At 46.0% G+C, this 16,914-nt stretch overlaps 1 protein-coding gene across 1 annotated transcript in view; it reads left to right on the top strand.

Moving 5' to 3' along the window:
• MTREX (Mtr4 exosome RNA helicase) overlaps positions 1–16,914 on the top strand; it is a 45,254-nt gene that overhangs the window by 23,239 nt on the left and 5,101 nt on the right. The window contains exons 18-23 of the mRNA XM_035100579.3: positions 1,088–1,156; positions 3,707–3,835; positions 5,638–5,748; positions 6,083–6,271; positions 8,623–8,786; positions 16,308–16,413. Of these exons, the coding sequence (XP_034956470.1) occupies positions 1,088–1,156; positions 3,707–3,835; positions 5,638–5,748; positions 6,083–6,271; positions 8,623–8,786; positions 16,308–16,413 (768 nt within the window). The remainder of the gene's footprint in view (positions 1–1,087; positions 1,157–3,706; positions 3,836–5,637; positions 5,749–6,082; positions 6,272–8,622; positions 8,787–16,307; positions 16,414–16,914) is intronic.

Raw genomic sequence — 16,914 nt, 5'->3', positions numbered from 1 at the left:
ACAAGCATTTTACCACCCAGTTCTTCTACGAGGCTCCTGTGCCATCATAACGTAGGGGTTTTGCACCTGTGGGTCTTAACACTCCATTAAGGAGATGCACAAGGTACATTTATTAACAGTAAGTAGTAATAACTACTATATAATGAAACATTTCAGAAACAGCACAATAAAATTATTAATAATATCAAAACATGTCGTCATACCAAGAAAAATATCCACAGGAAAGAAGAGGAGTATCTCCGAAGTTCACATTGTTAATTTTGTATTTATTTGTGTTCTGTTATCTAGAGTTTCCTCACTCCTCCCTCATTCATATAAATTATATGTTTTGTTAGGAGTATGTTTCTGAGAGTTTTGCTTTATGTGCGGTATTTGCTTTATCTGTTTGTTTCGGGACATTCAGCATAATTAGGAAAAAAATATTATTTCTAAAACTTAGTTCGTCATTTCCCCCCTGAAATTGGAAAAGTCATTTCTAGTCTTGTTTATAAAGAAAATACCTTCCTACCGTCACCCATGCACAGCTAGCTCCACGATGGGTCATATTGCTGCCTCTCTAATACTAGGCATTCCACTACATAGGAGATTAATGTGATATAGCTTGAGAACTGATAATGAAATGATCCCACCCAACTGCCCACGATTTGCGGGGTTATCCTACCCCTCCACAGCCAAATGGGTTGTGGGACAGAGAAAAGAAGCAGGGAAAGCCCTGTTGCAGTAGCTGACTTCCACTAACAGGACTGGTTACTTGAATCCAGCCCAAATGACCAGCATATTGCTGTTTGGCAGCTGTTTACACATGTAGCTGTTACATTTATTGATTGTTAATTTTATTGCCTTGAATCCACATTTGCCACCCTACAAACAAAAGGGCTTCTGCTGGAGCGGTGGAGTGGGGCGGGCGTGTGCAATTTTCACTGATTTCTCAGCTGTCCTTGAAGTGAACAATGTAATTACCAACTTTCTTTCCAAATTCACTGCAACCGTCTGTTATACAAATGATGTCATTTCCCTTAAGGTCAGAATATGTTATAAATTATTGTTTCAGATGCAGCTTTATATACAAGCTTGATTTTGGTTTTAGGTGAAAAATGAAGATGATGACTTTGGCTGGGGCGTGGTGGTGAACTTCTCCAAGAAATCAAATGTGAAGGTAAAACAATATCCAATGGCCTTTTCTTCCACTGGTAGATAAATATATACCTGACTGACAAAAAGCCATATTTTAAAATGACACTTTAAAGTTCAGAGTTCATACCTAAAATGCTGCCATCTGCTCAAGGAATCCTGTATTTCCCTGTGCTTTTTTTATTGCCAGTATTCGAACGACTTTTCATATTTAGATGCCATGTAAACTCTTTAAAGTGGGAATAATGTCCCTAGATTTTCTAGCACTGCCTACTCTCACTCGCTGTTTTGATTAATTTTTAAGATATTGGTGGTACCCAGATAATGTGGATTTTTGTACGTGTGTGTGTGTGTGTAAAAGGACAGACTGAAGAACAGTAGAATGGTGACAGGATAACTACTACTACTACTTATTATTATTATTATTTTAACTTGCATCTTTCTCTTTTTCCCTGCATAATGCACACTGTATGTTACCAGCAGATTTTAAGAAGACTCCCTTTTGGAGTTTCTGCATGACATACTTGGCTACCTGTTTTAAAGTGCAGCCAGTACTGATGATGTAACCTGGTATTGGTTGTTTTGTGTGCCCTTAGAGTATTTTATGCATATGTCAGCCTGTTCCAATTTTGAGGAAACAGCACATGTTTTTAAGTGTTGGCTTAAAACTGCTTTTCCACATATGGGTTGCATTTTCAAATGCAGTTCAGATGACACTAGTAAACAGAGCTCTTTAAGCCAAAATTAAAACAGCTGCTGTAAATATCTTTTGTACGAAATAGGATGGTATTATTCACGACTGTCTTTATGAATAAATACTTTGATTATTGGGTAATCTAATAGTGGAACAAATCATGTGTTTCTGTTTACAACTGGCCATTTTAAAGCTATCTGTGATACAGTGTGAAATTCTTACAATGTCTTCTGATAGTCCTCCTCACATGCTATGCCCTGTCAAGCAAAGCCTCTTTTCTTTTCTCAAAAGGAAGTGAGAGGCAAATATCCTTAGCATGCTGTATGATGAGGTGAGGTGTTTCACTTCTTGCCCTCTGATTTGATCCTTTGCCAACAGGCCTTTGCTATATCTGTCTTTTATATATAAATACTTGAAACGCAGCCATTGGCAACTAAATTGTGGTCTAGGTGAGCAACAGTAACCACAGATCCCTTTCTGGCAAATACCTGCCCCTGGTTGCCTCCCAGCATAAAGCAAAATACCCCGCCTCTTCCAAGTTTTCTATGCATCAGGGAGAACTCTGAATTGGCTTCACACTATGCTGGTTGGGACTTGAGCGAGACAACGGCTACCCATCTCCCAAGTTCTTAGGATTAGAACTTGGGGGAAGGAGGAGGTCTTCCAAGAACCTCTTCCAAGATACTGTGAAAGATTCTTAGTGTTCATGAGTGCCTCAAAAACTGGGTGTGGGAAGAGAGGCCAGGTCCTCTCTTGAGCCTTCTGCACATGCCAGTCAATTGGGGTGGGGGGGTTGAGCAGAAACCAGCAGTTACCACAAATAATAGCTGGCCCAAATCTACAGCTCAGGTCACTTTAGGAGAAGCAGCAAAGCTCCCAAGAATCCTAATGACCTTTTTGGTTTGACCTGCTAGCATGACCCTCTTATTTCTTTTCCTGTTTATCTTTTTAAAAAGTCATACATTTGCAGCAGAGATGATAGGGAAACCTTGCAAACAAAGCAGTTAGCAAACTTTTCATGGTTTCCCCCACTTACTCTAAATTTTGTCCATTAAAAGAAATATTGCTACTTATTAGGCTTGCTGAAACAATCTGCTTTACTGGATTTTGTCCTTCCTTATCCATAATTTTTGTTAGAAATTAAACAGTTTTGTATATTAATCCTTTAAAAACTCCTGGGTGTGTAATATTTAGACCTGGTGATTTGTCAGTTTTTGGTTTGTCAATAAGGCTTTAGCTCTAAAACTTCAGCTCTTGTCACAAACTGTTATCCTCAGTTCTTCAGATTCCCTTCTTGGGAAAAACATTATGGCAGTTATATAATTTGCCCTCCATTTCCACAATGAAGAAAGATACAAATAATTCATTAAGCTTTTATACGTTTTATGAAGGAAGCCTTCTTGCCTCTAAGAGCTTCTTTGACTCTGTTATTTAACTATGCTAGTATCCTTTTAGACCATTTCATGATCTTCAATATACTAACTGAGCTTCTGTTGTGGTTTTGAATAATCCTCAAGATTTCTGGAGTTTTGACCCCCTTCAGATTTCCAGTCAAATTATGGCAGAGAGCCATAGTGATCTGTGTAGCTAGGGATTGAAAGAGGCTCACAAGCAAAAGCTAATAATTCTTAACAACCTGCCATAGCATAGTTTGACTTCATTTGATCAAGAACCTTATAGTCCACCTCAGCCAAGGAGTTATATCAATATTCTCAGGTTTATGTAGAATAATAACATTATGTGGTGCTATATACTTTGATATTAGTCAAAGAATATTTAGAACTTAACTAATGAAAACATTCTTGTTTCTCACACTTCTTTTACTAGTGTTAAAGAATAACTCCTTATTCATACTAACTTGGTTTCTTGCTACCACTGTAGCCTAACACTGGTGAGCTGGACCCACTCTATGTTGCTGAAGTCCTCCTGCATTGTAGCAAAGAAAGCTTAAAAAATTCCGCAACTGAAGCTGCAAAACCAGCAAAACCCGATGAAAAAGGGGAGATGCAGGTGAGATTCCCCCCCCAATAAAGTAATTAAAACAACAATTGTATGGCTTTTCACTTTTTGAAATATGGCAGTCCTAAGTATGGAAGAATGATAGACATACATTGATAATAACAAGTAGGTCCCATGCAACTGCCTGGGGATAAGTGTGGTCTCAAACGTTTGAAGATTTCCTGCTGAAGAGTGGTTTGCCTCTCAATGGAAATCACAGAAGTGGTTTTAATGTAAAAGATGGTGCAGTGGTCTATGGGTTGTGAAAGTATAACAACCAAATTGCTCCTCGCAGCATACCCTACTGGGTATAGGTAATCAAGTTATTCACATAACTATAAGGGTCATCCCTAAAGTATGAAGGAATACGGCTGTGTACAATAAATGCAATAGGTGTACAACCAAATAGAAAAAGATTAAGATAAACCCAGCTATTATCCATGAGGGTTGAACTGCTCAGCTTGCTCTAAAAATATCCCAGCCGTCTTTCTAAAGAACGGCCCACGGCCATGTGCAGTAAGTAGCAGACCTTAAAACAATTCTATAAAACGGCACAAAGGTGTTGGCAGACTTTTCTGATTCCAAATTCAGTCCACCCCACCCCACCCTCCAAGAGGCAGTTGGTAACTAGATTTGAGTTGATCATACAGTTCTGCAATGGAATGCATTGGTTTTTGTTTGTTTTTTTTTTTTAAAAAAAAACACAACTTTTTTCCTATCTTATATGCAGTTCCTTGCCTGGGTAATAATACATTTAGCCAAGAAGGAATGAAAAACTGTTGCATTTTCATTTGTTAATTTCCCCCCATCATTTGGGGTTAACTTTCAAATGTTCATGGCTATATTCACAAGTGATTTGTAAAAACGGGAAATGGCCTATAATTTATAGGCTGTGTATTTTATCCCAAACTTAGAAATATTGCATGAACTATTAGGTAGCTAGATGGATTCTTTTACATCCATACCTTGTCTTCCTTCCTTTTTCTGTGCTTCAACCATTCTCTGACAGCGTAACAGTGAGTTTACATAGAACAGAGGATGCATAACAGTGATTAAGAACTCTTTTGCTAAAGCAACTGTAGCAAAGTTACTTCAACCCCCATCTCCCCTGGCCCTGGAAAAAAAAATAGATTATTCAAGCTTGTAGCAGGCTTCAGTGGTAAATCCCAAGATCTGCCCCTTAATATTCTGTTGACTTTTTTATTTTTAGGCAGGCTCTGAGAGTCTGTTAAACTATTTGTTGGCTTGACAGGAGAAAAGTTTCATTTTTCATGCTGCCATTAAACATTAAAGAAATTTTCCCTTCACTTCATTCCAACACAGAGTTGACGATTTATTTTGTGGACTTAAAAAAAAGGTGCCTTTGCCATAATGAAACTATTCCAATTGGCCCCAAGCTAGGCACATTCTGTCACTGAGCATTGTTAGAATATAATTGTAGTGACTCCATTTGGGTCAGTAGGAGACGTTCTCCTGTCAGGAAGAGTTGTAAATATAAAATCATCATTTAGATGTCATCATTTTCCAACATATCTTAAAACAGAATTTATTATTTTTGGAGCTTGCCTCTCCCCTTCCCCTTTCAGCAGAACTACTTGTGAAGCAAATTGAACAGACTATGTAGGAAATCAGTGCTCAAATGAATACTGTAGTTCTTAACACATGCAAATAGGCACTATTTAAATACACGTGTAGCATAAGTAAAAGAAGTCTAGGCTAAGCTCAATGTATGCTGTGCACAAAACAATATAACTGCTTAGCAATTTGAGGTTAATGTGCATTTTAAGTTCATCCATCACCATATGTTTTAATAGGTTGTTCCTGTTTTGGTGCATCTTCTGTCAGCAATCAGCAGTGTTCGCCTGTATATACCCAAAGACCTGAGGCCTCTTGATAACAGGCAGAGCGTACTGAAGTCAATACAGGTACTATAACTTTGAATAGCTGAATGTGCATAGCACTTATTTTCCAAAAACAAAGCACTTCACATTCATGATCTTGTTATTCTTATTGTAAGATAAGTCAGTGTTGTTATTGCCCATATCAGATACCTAAGACCACTGTGAAGTTCATGGCACAGGTGAGATTCGAACTCGATCGTTCATTATTTGTAGCCCAGTCTGTTAACCAATATATGATATAAACTCTCAGAGATCCGAAAACATCATCTTTAGGCCATGATGCAACAGAGATCATACTTTTAAACACTTTTTTTAAATAAACAAGCAAGCATTTGCTTTTATCTGTCTTTTTTTAAAGGAAGTGCAGAAACGGTTCCCTGATGGCGTTCCTTTGCTGGATCCTATTGATGACATGGGCATTAAAGATCCGGGTCTGAAGAAAGTAATCCAAAAAATAGAAGCGTTTGAGCACAGGATGTATTCTCACCCACTTCACAATGATTCTAATTTGGAAACTGTGTACAAACTTTGTGAAAGAAAAGCACAGGTAAGGAAAAGCTTTTCAAGTCCATCTTATTTTGTAGGGACAATAATTGGGTGATAAGAGTACCCATTTTGCATACAGGTGATCCCAGATTCAATTCCCAGCGTCTCCAGTTTAAAAAAGGTAGGGGGTGAAGAGAGAGACATCTGGCCAATCTGCTGACAGGTAGTAGATAATATTGCACTAGGTGGTCAAAGAATCTGTCCTGGTATCGGTCCTGTCAATCATTCCATTAGCCTTAAAGCAATGGGCCACAGAAGTACACAGGTAAATTGGTGGTTGTTGTTGTTTAGTCGTTTAGTCGTGCCCGACTCTTCATGACCCCATGGACCAGAGCACGCCAGGCACTCCTGTCTTCCACTGCCTCCCGCATTGGTCAAACTCATGTTCATAGGTTCGAGAACACTGTCCAACCATCTCGTCTTGTCGTCCCCTTCTCCTTGTGCCCTCAATCTTTCCCAACGTTCAAGGTCTTTTCCAGGGAGTCTTCTCTTCTCATGAGGTGGCCAAAGTATTGGAGCCTCTGCTTCACGATCTGTCCTTCCAGTGAGCACTCAGGGCTGATTCCCTTAATAATGGATAGGTTTGATCTTCTTGCAGTCCATGGGACTCCCAGGAGTCTCCTCCAGCACCCTAAATTGGTGGTAGATAATTTGAGTCAGGAGGATGGAATATATCTTGAAACACATTGCTGAAACACTTTTGTGAATAGGAAATGGTAGATTTTCCTTTCATACTCAGAAGCTCAAGGTAGATTCACTATGTAGTCTTACTCTAAAACAAGAGCAAAACATATGCATCTCATCTAATATGAAGGGTGCTCACATGTCTACACCATGCCTTTTTCCTTCAAAATGCTTGCAGGCAGGGCGATGCCACCTCTGAGTAACATTAAAAGCAAAAGACACAATTTATGTCTGCGTGTATGTTTGGTAATTACAAGCATGTATGTGAATATTGCATTTGAGTACAAGAACCAGTTGTATAAACATCATCATAAGAGCTGCTCTGAGAAATTGCTGTATTTGATATTCTTCCAGATCAGATTGGCATAAAGAATTGGGAAGGCTTAGGGTTTTCGGGCTGATGGTGACTGTCTTTTCACTTTCCCACAAGGCCCACGACTTGGCTCTTGTCCTTGATGGAAGTGTGTCTGCAGGCATCTTGGTGTAGTGCCTCATGTGGTCTGGATAGTGTCAATTAGTCTTTACAGTGCTAAGAATTCCAGCTGGGTTTGTTTTGTTTTTTCTCAAATCGCTGTAGTCTTATACTTGAGCATACATCTCTTGCTCCATCCCATCAGAATTGAGAGGGGGGGGTGTCGGGTGGACCAGTGCTTAGAAGCAGTGATGTGCTAGTTGTGAGCCAATAAGTGGAAGCTGAATCCTGATACAGCATGGGTGTCCTGAGTTCCCTGGTAGGTGGGGAGATTGCCTGTTCTGGACAGTGTTGAAAGGGACCTCTTGGGGGTACTACTGGATCCAGCATTATTACTGGAGGCTCTAGCAGCTATGCCCCCTTTTCAACAGAAATGGCTTGCCCACTCTGCTTCATGCTCTGGTAACTTCCAGGTTGGATTATTGCAACACATTATTGGGGTTCCCCTTGGAAACTTTAACTGGTCCAAAATGCATCATTTAGAACTCATATAACCTCTGATTTAAAACAGCTGTGCTTGTTACCAGTTTATTTCAGGGACCAGTTCAGAGTGCTCACATCAGCGTTCAAAGCCCTAAATAACTTAGGTCCAAATATATGAAAGACCACCTACATTTTTACATACTCTGTCGGGGATTGAGATTGGCAGATGGGGCCCTTTAGGTAATTTTGCCACCCATTGAAGTTCCAGTAGGGGGGGATTGCCTAGGAGAAGACAGCCCCTAAGCTCTGGAATTCCCTCCTCACAGAGTGGTGCCTGGCTCTTGTATTCTCTTGTTTTTATTATATGGTGCTTAAGACCCACCTCTTTACTCTGACATTGTGACATCTGGGAAATATATTTCTAGTACCCACTTTGTTTTGATTGTAAGCTGTTCTAACTGATTTTAATATTGTATTTTCACACTGTTGTAACCTGCCCTGGGATGTTATGGGGAAGGGTGGGTTAGAAGTCTTATCAATAGTTATGATAGTAATGCATTCTTGCTGTGAAAAATTCTTCAACCTTTTTTGTTTTCTTACTCTCAAATCTGTTTCTCCCTTTGCTTCGCAGATATATGGGTGGATAAGTGGCCTGTGGAGATTGAAGTTTAATAATCACAATAAAACTGGTGGGGTTTTTTTCAGGAGACAGGGTCAAAAGTGTCTTAATGCTTGATTTCTCGTAACACCTCTTTGCTTGTGTTTAACTTCAGATTGCTGTAGACATTAAAGCAGCAAAACGAGAACTGAAGAAAGCCAGGACTGTTTTACAAATGGATGAGCTCAAGTGTCGTAAACGTGTTTTGAGAAGATTGGGTTTTGCAACCTCCTCGGACGTCATAGAAATGAAAGGACGAGTTGCTTGTGAAATCAGCAGGTAACATATGTTACTGTTGTAGAAAAGACAGGCTAACAGATGTTTGTATGCAGTTTCCCTCTTATCTTTGTGTAATACAGTGGGACATTCTGATACTAAGGAGAAATCTCATGTTAAAACATATTGGGGGGGCAGTATTGAAGTGATCCTAGGTTATTGAAAGTAAAACACAGGGTAAATTTGAAGGGCAGAAAAGCACAGTGAGGCTGAGATCCAGAGAATGCCATGAACCCAGCAGGGCTTTGGTTTGTTTTCTTCCAAACAGCAGCCCCCACACAGCCACTTAAGCAAACTACTTTTGAAATTGCAGGTCCTTTCAGAAGCAGTTTATTTGAAATACTTTTACCCCACCATTTATCAGGGTGGCACCAGGTATCTCCTGCTCAAAGGCAGTGAAGTCAAAATTTGTATTGGGTGGGCCCAGTTTGTGAGCATACCTCAAACAACTGTCTGGATCCTACTTTAAAATGTGATGTCAAAGATACATGGCATCTACTCTTTAGATCCCTATATTAGTTTATAAAACAAATATTATGGTGTTTGTGTAAATCATCTAGGAGTGGCACTCACTCTCTGATAGCAACACCTTAATATATTTTGAATATTCAACACTATTGATTGGTACAAAAAAGCTGCAAACCCAGAAGAAGAATATGAAATCTAGAACTTTATGTGACTTCTTTGTGTTCAGTGTTTAGATTCTGCAGAGTGTTCCATTACAGGAGGTGGACTCTCCTTCCTTGGAGGTTCCTAAGCAGAGCTTGGGTGTCCATCTGTCATGGATGCTTTAACTGAGATTCCTACATTGCGGGGGGTGGGACTAGATGACCCTCTGGGTCCCCTCCAACTCCATGGATTCTGTGATTGTATATTAACTTGCCAATGTTACATCTGAAAATCAGAGGTGGTTTTTTTTAAAGAGGCATCTTGGTTTAGCTTGGCAGAATTAACCCAATATATGATGTGAATTTGTAATAGTAACCATTAGAGCATAGAAAATTATTTGGACACTTGGTATATGGGTCCTTTTAAAATTTTGTTCTTTCTCTCCAAATAGACATGCTTAGCCATCAGTCTCATTAAATACATTGGGCAGGATTCAGCTGGTGGGTTGTTAGTGGAAGCCCTGCACCAGGGTTACTGCTCATGCACTGCCCCCCTCCTGTTCCCCCAAGCACCCCCAGACGTTGCTGGGGGGCTGGGTGAATCTCCAGAACAGCACATGGGAGGAGGCGAGGGGGGGTAGTTCCATCTGGCAAGCCAAAACCCTTACCCCCATAGTTCTAGCACCAGAGTGCAATGTGGATTCTGTTCTTCTGGCTTAATCTCCTCCAGCAAGTCCAGCTTCAGCTTCTGAATACTATATGACATGCTAATCCATCTTGACCTTTTTTAGTATATGTGCTGCCGAAGCGAGCACTAATCCATTTTGACCTTTGTTTCCAAATTTTGTTTCTCATGACCCCTGTAGTTTTCTGGTATGCCATCTGTAAAAGTTATGACGGCATCCAGATTCTTCACTTGCTTGCTTGCTCCCTCTCTTTTTCTCATTGGTAGTGGAAGGGCACTTTCTGGCTTAAATGCCTTTATCATTAATTCTTCTGCCTTTTGAACAGAAGCTACTTGTCACAGTGGCCGGAGTGGGCTACTTCAGAGTAACGACGCTACGCAGCTCTGCATTTTATTCTTTTATTGGTGCTGCGTATTTACAGTGCTGAAGTCATTGCTATTTACACGGAGTGATGTGGTCAGTCGGTTTCAGAACCTCCGAATGGCTTTTGGCGCGTCTTTCTCCAACACAAAAGCTTTGGCAGACCCATCCTCTTTCCCCTCCTCTTTCTGCGTAATTCCGGAGTTGGGGGGATGGGTCTCCCCCCCTTATTCGCCCCTTCCTGTCCCACCTGGGACCCTGGCTCCTCTACCTTGCCTGAGCCTCGGACCCGACTTCCTGCTTCCCCACTGGCATCGGAACTCTCTCTGCTTTCCCCTGTGCTCGGGGATGGGCTTGAACTCAGGAGGGGAGGGACTTCGCGATATCCCCTGTCCCTCACATCCACCCCCCTCCCAAGCTCTCCTTCACCCCTCCCCAGGTCCCCCCCAGGTGTCGGTGACGACTGGAAGCCTAAGAACTCAGTGCTTTCCGAGCCCGTTGGTGTGAACACCTCCCCCCAGTCCTGCGAGCCCCCCCCTTCCGCCTGGGAGGACGGGAATCCCAAAAAGTCCGTGGCGTCAGAGCTGGTAGGGGTAAAAATGTTCTGCCAATCTGCTCCTTCCTCTGACTGGGTGGACCTCGGTGACACCCATACCTCATCCTCTGGTTCCTCAAACTCCGCTTCCCAGCGCCATGGTGAACTGCTCTCCCGTGCTTCCTCCCCCTCCCCCTCCCTTTCCATGTGCCAGGGCTTGGGTCTATGGGGAAAGAGGGCGTGAAATTCTTCTACCAGGAATTCCTCCTGTATCTGAGTGGCTGGGACCCATTCATTCTGGGACGGTGGAGCATCCTCCCATGCCATGAGGTACTCCAGGCCCCCCACCCCCCTCCTTGAGTCCAGGATGGCCGTGGCCTCATTGAGTTGCTCCCTGCCTTCCCTCTCCCCCCCTCCCTCAGGGGTTTGTTCACTGCCTCGGAGCCTGCTGCTTTCCCTGTACGGCGACAGCAGCGATCTATGAAACACTGGGTGCACCCTCATGTCCTCTGGCAGTGCCAGCCTGTATGCCACCGGGTTGACCTGTTGCGTGACCGTGAAGGGGCCCAACCTTCTGGGCGCCAGCTTTTTGCACCTCCCTCTGATGGGAAGGCCCTCCGAGGACAACCAAACTTTGTCCCCCACCCTAATGACCTCCCCCGGTCGCCTGTGGCGATCTGCCCCCTTCTTGTACGCTTCCTTGGCTCTCTCCAAGTGTTCTCTGAGCTGCTGGTGCACCGTCTCCAGTTCCTCTGCCCAATCCTCAGCCTGTGGGCCCTCCTCCTCCTCCTCCCCCTCCCTCTCTGGGAAAGATCTGAGGTCGCGCCCGTAATTGGCCTTAAAGGGCGACACCCCTGTGGAGACGTGCACCGCATTGTTGTAGGCAAATTCTGCCAGTGGCAGGCGATCCACCCAGTCCGTTTGCCGCTGGCTGACGTAGCATCTCAGGTACTGCTGCAGAATGGCGTTGACCCTCTCCGCCTGTCCATTGGTCTGCGGGTGTCTAGCCGTCGACAAGCTGACCTCCACCTGCAGGAGGTTCATGAGCCGCCGCCAGAACCTGGAAACAAATTGGCGGCCACGATCCGAAATAACCCTTAAGGGTAATCCATGCAGTCGGAATACGTGGTCAACAAACAGTTTGGCTGTCTCTTCTGCAGAGACCGCCCTGGCACACGGTATAAAGTGGCACATTTTGGACATGAGGTCCACCACCACCAACACTGCGGTCTTGCCCCTGGAAGAAGGCAGATCTGTGATGAAGTCCATGGACACCACTTCCCACGGCCTGTGTGGTGTGGCTAAGGGCTCCAGCAATCCTGCTGGCGCTGCTCTGACCACCTTTGCCCGCTGGCAGGTGTCACAGCCCCGTACATAGTCTCGAACATCTTCCCGCACCCCTGGCCACCAGAAGTGTCTCATGACTAGGTGAGCGGTTTTGTCCCTCCCAAAATGACCCGCCGTTGGGTTGTCGTGCATCTGCTTGAGGACCGTACGTCTAAGCTGGGTGGTGGGCAGGTACAGTGCACCCTTGTAGAAGAGCAGCCCCCTGCGTTCTGCAAAGTCTTTTGCCTGCTCCCTCCCCCCTCTCAGTTCTCTGAAGATGCGGTTGGCAAACTCATCCGCTGCCGTCAGTGCTGTGAGTTCTGCCTCGCTCACCACTGCTGCTCCGCAGGACCATGCTGACGGGGGGAAAATGTGCCTGGGTGCTGGTGGCGCCTCCTCCATGTACTCCGGTTTGCGGGAGAGGGCATCCGCCCTGACATTCTGCTCCCCCGGGATGTAGTGGATGGAGAAGTTGAAGTTCGAGAAGAACTCTGCCCACCGTATCTGCCGCTGGTTGAGCACCCTGGCAGTTCTCCAGAACTCCAGGTTCTTGTGATCTGTGCACACCTGGATGGGGTGCTTGGCGCCCACCAGGAAGTGTCTCCAGTGCTGGAACGCAGCGTGGATCGCAAGAAGTTCCCGATCAAACACCGTGTAGTTTCGCTCTGGCTGGGTCAACTTCCTGGAGAAGAAGGCACAGGGTCTCCACTCTCTGTTGGCGTCCAGTTGCAACAAAATGGCGCCCACAGCTTTATCAGAAGCATCTGTCTCCACGCGTAGGGGCGCGTCCTGAACCACGTGGAACAGGTTCTGGTCTGAGGCGAACACCCTCTTGAGGCTTTCGAACGCTGCTTGCGCCTCTGGTGTCCACCTGAACTTCTGCTTGCCTCTCAGGCAGTCAGTGATGGGAGCCGTAACCCGCGAGAAGTTCTTGATGAACTTCCTGTAGAAGTTGGCGAAGCCTAGTAGGCGTTGGGCATCTTTGCGCGTCCTGGGGCTGTGCCAGTCCAGGATGGCCTGCACCTTGTCCTTGTCCATCGCCAGCCCCTTGTCTGACAGCTTGTAGCCCAGGAAGTCCACCTCCTTGGTGTGAAACTTGCACTTCTCCAGCTTCACATACAGGTGGTTCTCCTTCAGGCGCTGCAACACCTCCCTGACATCTTTCACATGCTGCACTGGGTCATCGGAATAGATAAGGATGTCATCCAGGAAGACCAAGCATTTCCTGAAGAGGAGGGACCCCAGGACGTGGTGCATGAAGGCCTGGAAGCATGCTGAGCCCCCTTGCAACCCGAAGGGCATCACCAGATATTCAAAAGAGCCCAGAGGCGTGAACATCGTGGTTTTCCATTCATCGCCTTCCCGGATCCTGATCAAGTTGTACGCCCCCCTCAGGTCCAGCTTGGTGAAAATCTTGCCCCTGCGTGCCGCTGTCAGGAGATCATCCACTCTGGGCATGGGGAAAGCCACTGGCTCTGTCACTGAATTCAGCCGTCTAAAATCCACCACAAGACGGCGCTGTTGCGTGTCTTTCTTGTCCACCCAGAAGACCGGGCTGCCCCCTGCTGCCTTGCTTTCTCTGATGAACCCCCGCTTGAGGTTCTTGTCGATGAAAGCGCGCAGATCCTCCAGTTCCTGGTCGGACATGGCGTACAGCTTGGCTGGGGGTATAGTTGCCCCTGGCACCAGGTTGATCTGGCAGTCAAAAGGCCTGTGCGGGGGTAGGTGGTCGGACTCCGCTTCGCTGAAGACCTCCTGCAGGTCCCAGTACGGCTTGGGTACCGCCTCACCCCCTTTGACGTGCATGGTGGCCACCGTGGCTATTGGAGGCCCCTCCCCTGGTTGGTGCTGCATGCAATGTTCCAGGCAAAAGTCCGATCCAAAAGTGATGTATCTCTGGTGCCAACTGATGGAGGGGTCGTGGCGCGCCAGCCAGCTCATGCCCAAGACGATGGGGGGGTCTGAGATGGTGGTGACGTTGAATGCCAGTGTCTCTGAGTGCCTTCCCACCGTCATTCTCATGGGGGGGGGTTTGATGAGTGATGGCCCCTCCCAGCAGCTCTCTGCCGTCAATGGTTGCCACGTGCAGAGGAAAATCCAGCTGCAGAAGCTGGATCTGGTGCTCTTCTGCAAAGTTTCTCGAGAAGAAGTTCGCTGACGCCCCACTGTCAATTAGGGCGAGGACCGTCAGGGGATAGCCATTTGGGAGCGTGAGCGTCACTTCTAGAACCACTCCTGCTCTGGGAGGGGTGGGCTGGCTCTGCTCCCCTCTGTGCGGGTGGGTGGGCTGGGGCTGTTGTCTGCTGACTGTGCCTGGCTGCTGCCCCTTGTCTCCTGCAGCCAGGCTTTCCCGTTTCCCTGCTGTGGTACTGCGTCAGTGGGGGAGGGCACAACCGTTCCCGCCTTTCCTTGCCACTCCCTGCGATGTGGGCAGTCTCTGACGAGATGCTGGGGGGAGTTGCAGAGAAAGCAATTCCCACCCCTTCCCTCCTTGCGTCTTGACGCCGCTGGGGTTTGAAAAGCCCGCGCGCGCACGCTATCAATCTGCATGGGTTCCTGGTCCTGGCTGGCCCCAGGCGTGGCTTGAAAGGGTTGTTGGGGGAGTGGCTTCTCCTGCGACCGTGGGAACCAAGCCCGCTTTGCGCGCGTTGCTTGCTTGTCGCTCCACCGGGATTCCTGTCTCACCCCCACCGCCAGAGCCGCTTTGCTCAGCTGATCCATATTACTGGGCTTTGGACCTCTCGAGAGCTCATCCTTCACCTCCTCATGCAACCCCAAGTAGAACGCCGCTTGCATTGGGGGTGACTCTAGTTCCCACCCCAATCTGTGCACCAGCATGGTGAATTTCGCCCAATACGCGCGAACTGTCATATTTCCTTGGCGTAAATTATGAAGTTCCTCCTTAGTCTGGTCCATATGACTATCGGACGAATACATCGTTTTCAAACCTTCTAGAAATAGTTTGACATTCTTCATGCAAGGATTCTTTGTTGCGATTAACGGTCTTAGCCACTCCCTGGCTGCCCCGGTAAGGTGCTCCACAATAAACGCTACCCTGTGCTCATCATCAGGGAACTCATCGTGGTGCAGCTCAAGAGCATACACAATCTCAGTCTCAAAGCCCTGATATTCCCTCGGGTCTCCATTGAACTTGCTTGCTAGGGTCCCGGCTCTCCTTCCTGGCAGCACTTGGACTTGGGGTGCCCCTCCCGCCTTGTTTTTCTCTGCATCCAGCTTGTTTTGGAGGTCTACCGCCACCGCCCTTAATTCCTGCTCTCTTTCCTGTAGCGCTCTCACCTGCTCCGCAAGTTGTAGCCGGTCGTCCTGGACCTTCTTAGTCTCTTCTTTAGCTGCCTTCAATTCCCCCTGCGCCTGCAGCGACAGCTGCTGCAGTTCTTGCTGGGCTTGCTCCGCGATCTGCCGCCATCTCTCCGCCTCTGACACGCTCATCCCGGCAACTCCAAAGTAGCCCAAAAAAGGATTCGGAGGTTGCTGTCACAGTGGCCGGAGTGGGCTACTTCAGAGTAACGACGCTACGCAGCTCTGCATTTTATTCTTTTATTGGTGCTGCGTATTTACAGTGCTGAAGTCATTGCTATTTACACGGAGTGATGTGGTCAGTCGGTTTCAGAACCTCCGAATGGCTTTTGGCGCGTCTTTCTCCAACACAAAAGCTTTGGCAGACCCATCCTCTTTCCCCTCCTCTTTCTGCGTAATTCCGGAGTTGGGGGGATGGGTCTCCCCCCCTTATTCGCCCCTTCCTGTCCCACCTGGGACCCTGGCTCCTCTACCTTGCCTGAGCCTCGGACCCGACTTCCTGCTTCCCCACTGGCATCGGAACTCTCTCTGCTTTCCCCTGTGCTCGGGGATGGGCTTGAACTCAGGAGGGGAGGGACTTCGCGATATCCCCTGTCCCTCACACTACTGATCAGTTTTCCAGAGAATTGCTTTCAAATGTATAAAAGGACAGAGAAATATCTAACACTGTCAATTGCATTTCCTCTTCCAGTGCTGATGAGCTGTTGCTGACGGAAATGATGTTCAATGGACTTTTCAATGACTTATCTGCGGAACAAGCAACTGCTTTACTAAGCTGCTTTGTCTTTCAAGAAAATGTAAGCTAATTTTGTATAACTAGAAAAACCTAAATTTGATCAGCCATAATTTATATCTAAATGAATGTTTTAATGTTTAAATGAATGTTTTCTTCCTTGCTTTCTAGTCAGAAAAGAGGGCTAAAAAGCATTTGTAAAACTAATATACAATCCTAGATTCATGGTTTATTAAGCTAAAAAAAATGGACATGGTACACCCAGGATTAAGTAGATAAATAGGTACTGCTCCGGCAAGAAGGTAAATGCCATTTCCGCGCGCTGCTCTGGTTTCACCAGAAGCGGCTTTGTCATGCTGGCCACATGACCTGGAAAAACTGTCTGCGGACAAATGTCGGCTCCCTCGGCCAGTAAAGCGAGATTTCCTCCTGATAAGTAACACCAGAGGAAGCTGGAAGCAGACAGTCAAGCAGACAGGACCAGAGCAGAGAAAAATGAGGTTAAACGGCACCCACAACAATCAAGATATCTCCTCCTACTGAGTTCCTTGTCTCAAAATGATTT

Source organism: Zootoca vivipara, chromosome 10 (genome assembly GCF_965207765.1).
Source record: "Zootoca vivipara chromosome 10, rZooViv2.hap1.1, whole genome shotgun sequence".
Lineage (NCBI taxonomy): Eukaryota > Metazoa > Chordata > Lepidosauria > Squamata > Lacertidae > Zootoca > Zootoca vivipara.
Note: the sequence above shows the minus strand (reverse complement) of the source record. Positions and strands in the feature narration are given on the sequence as shown.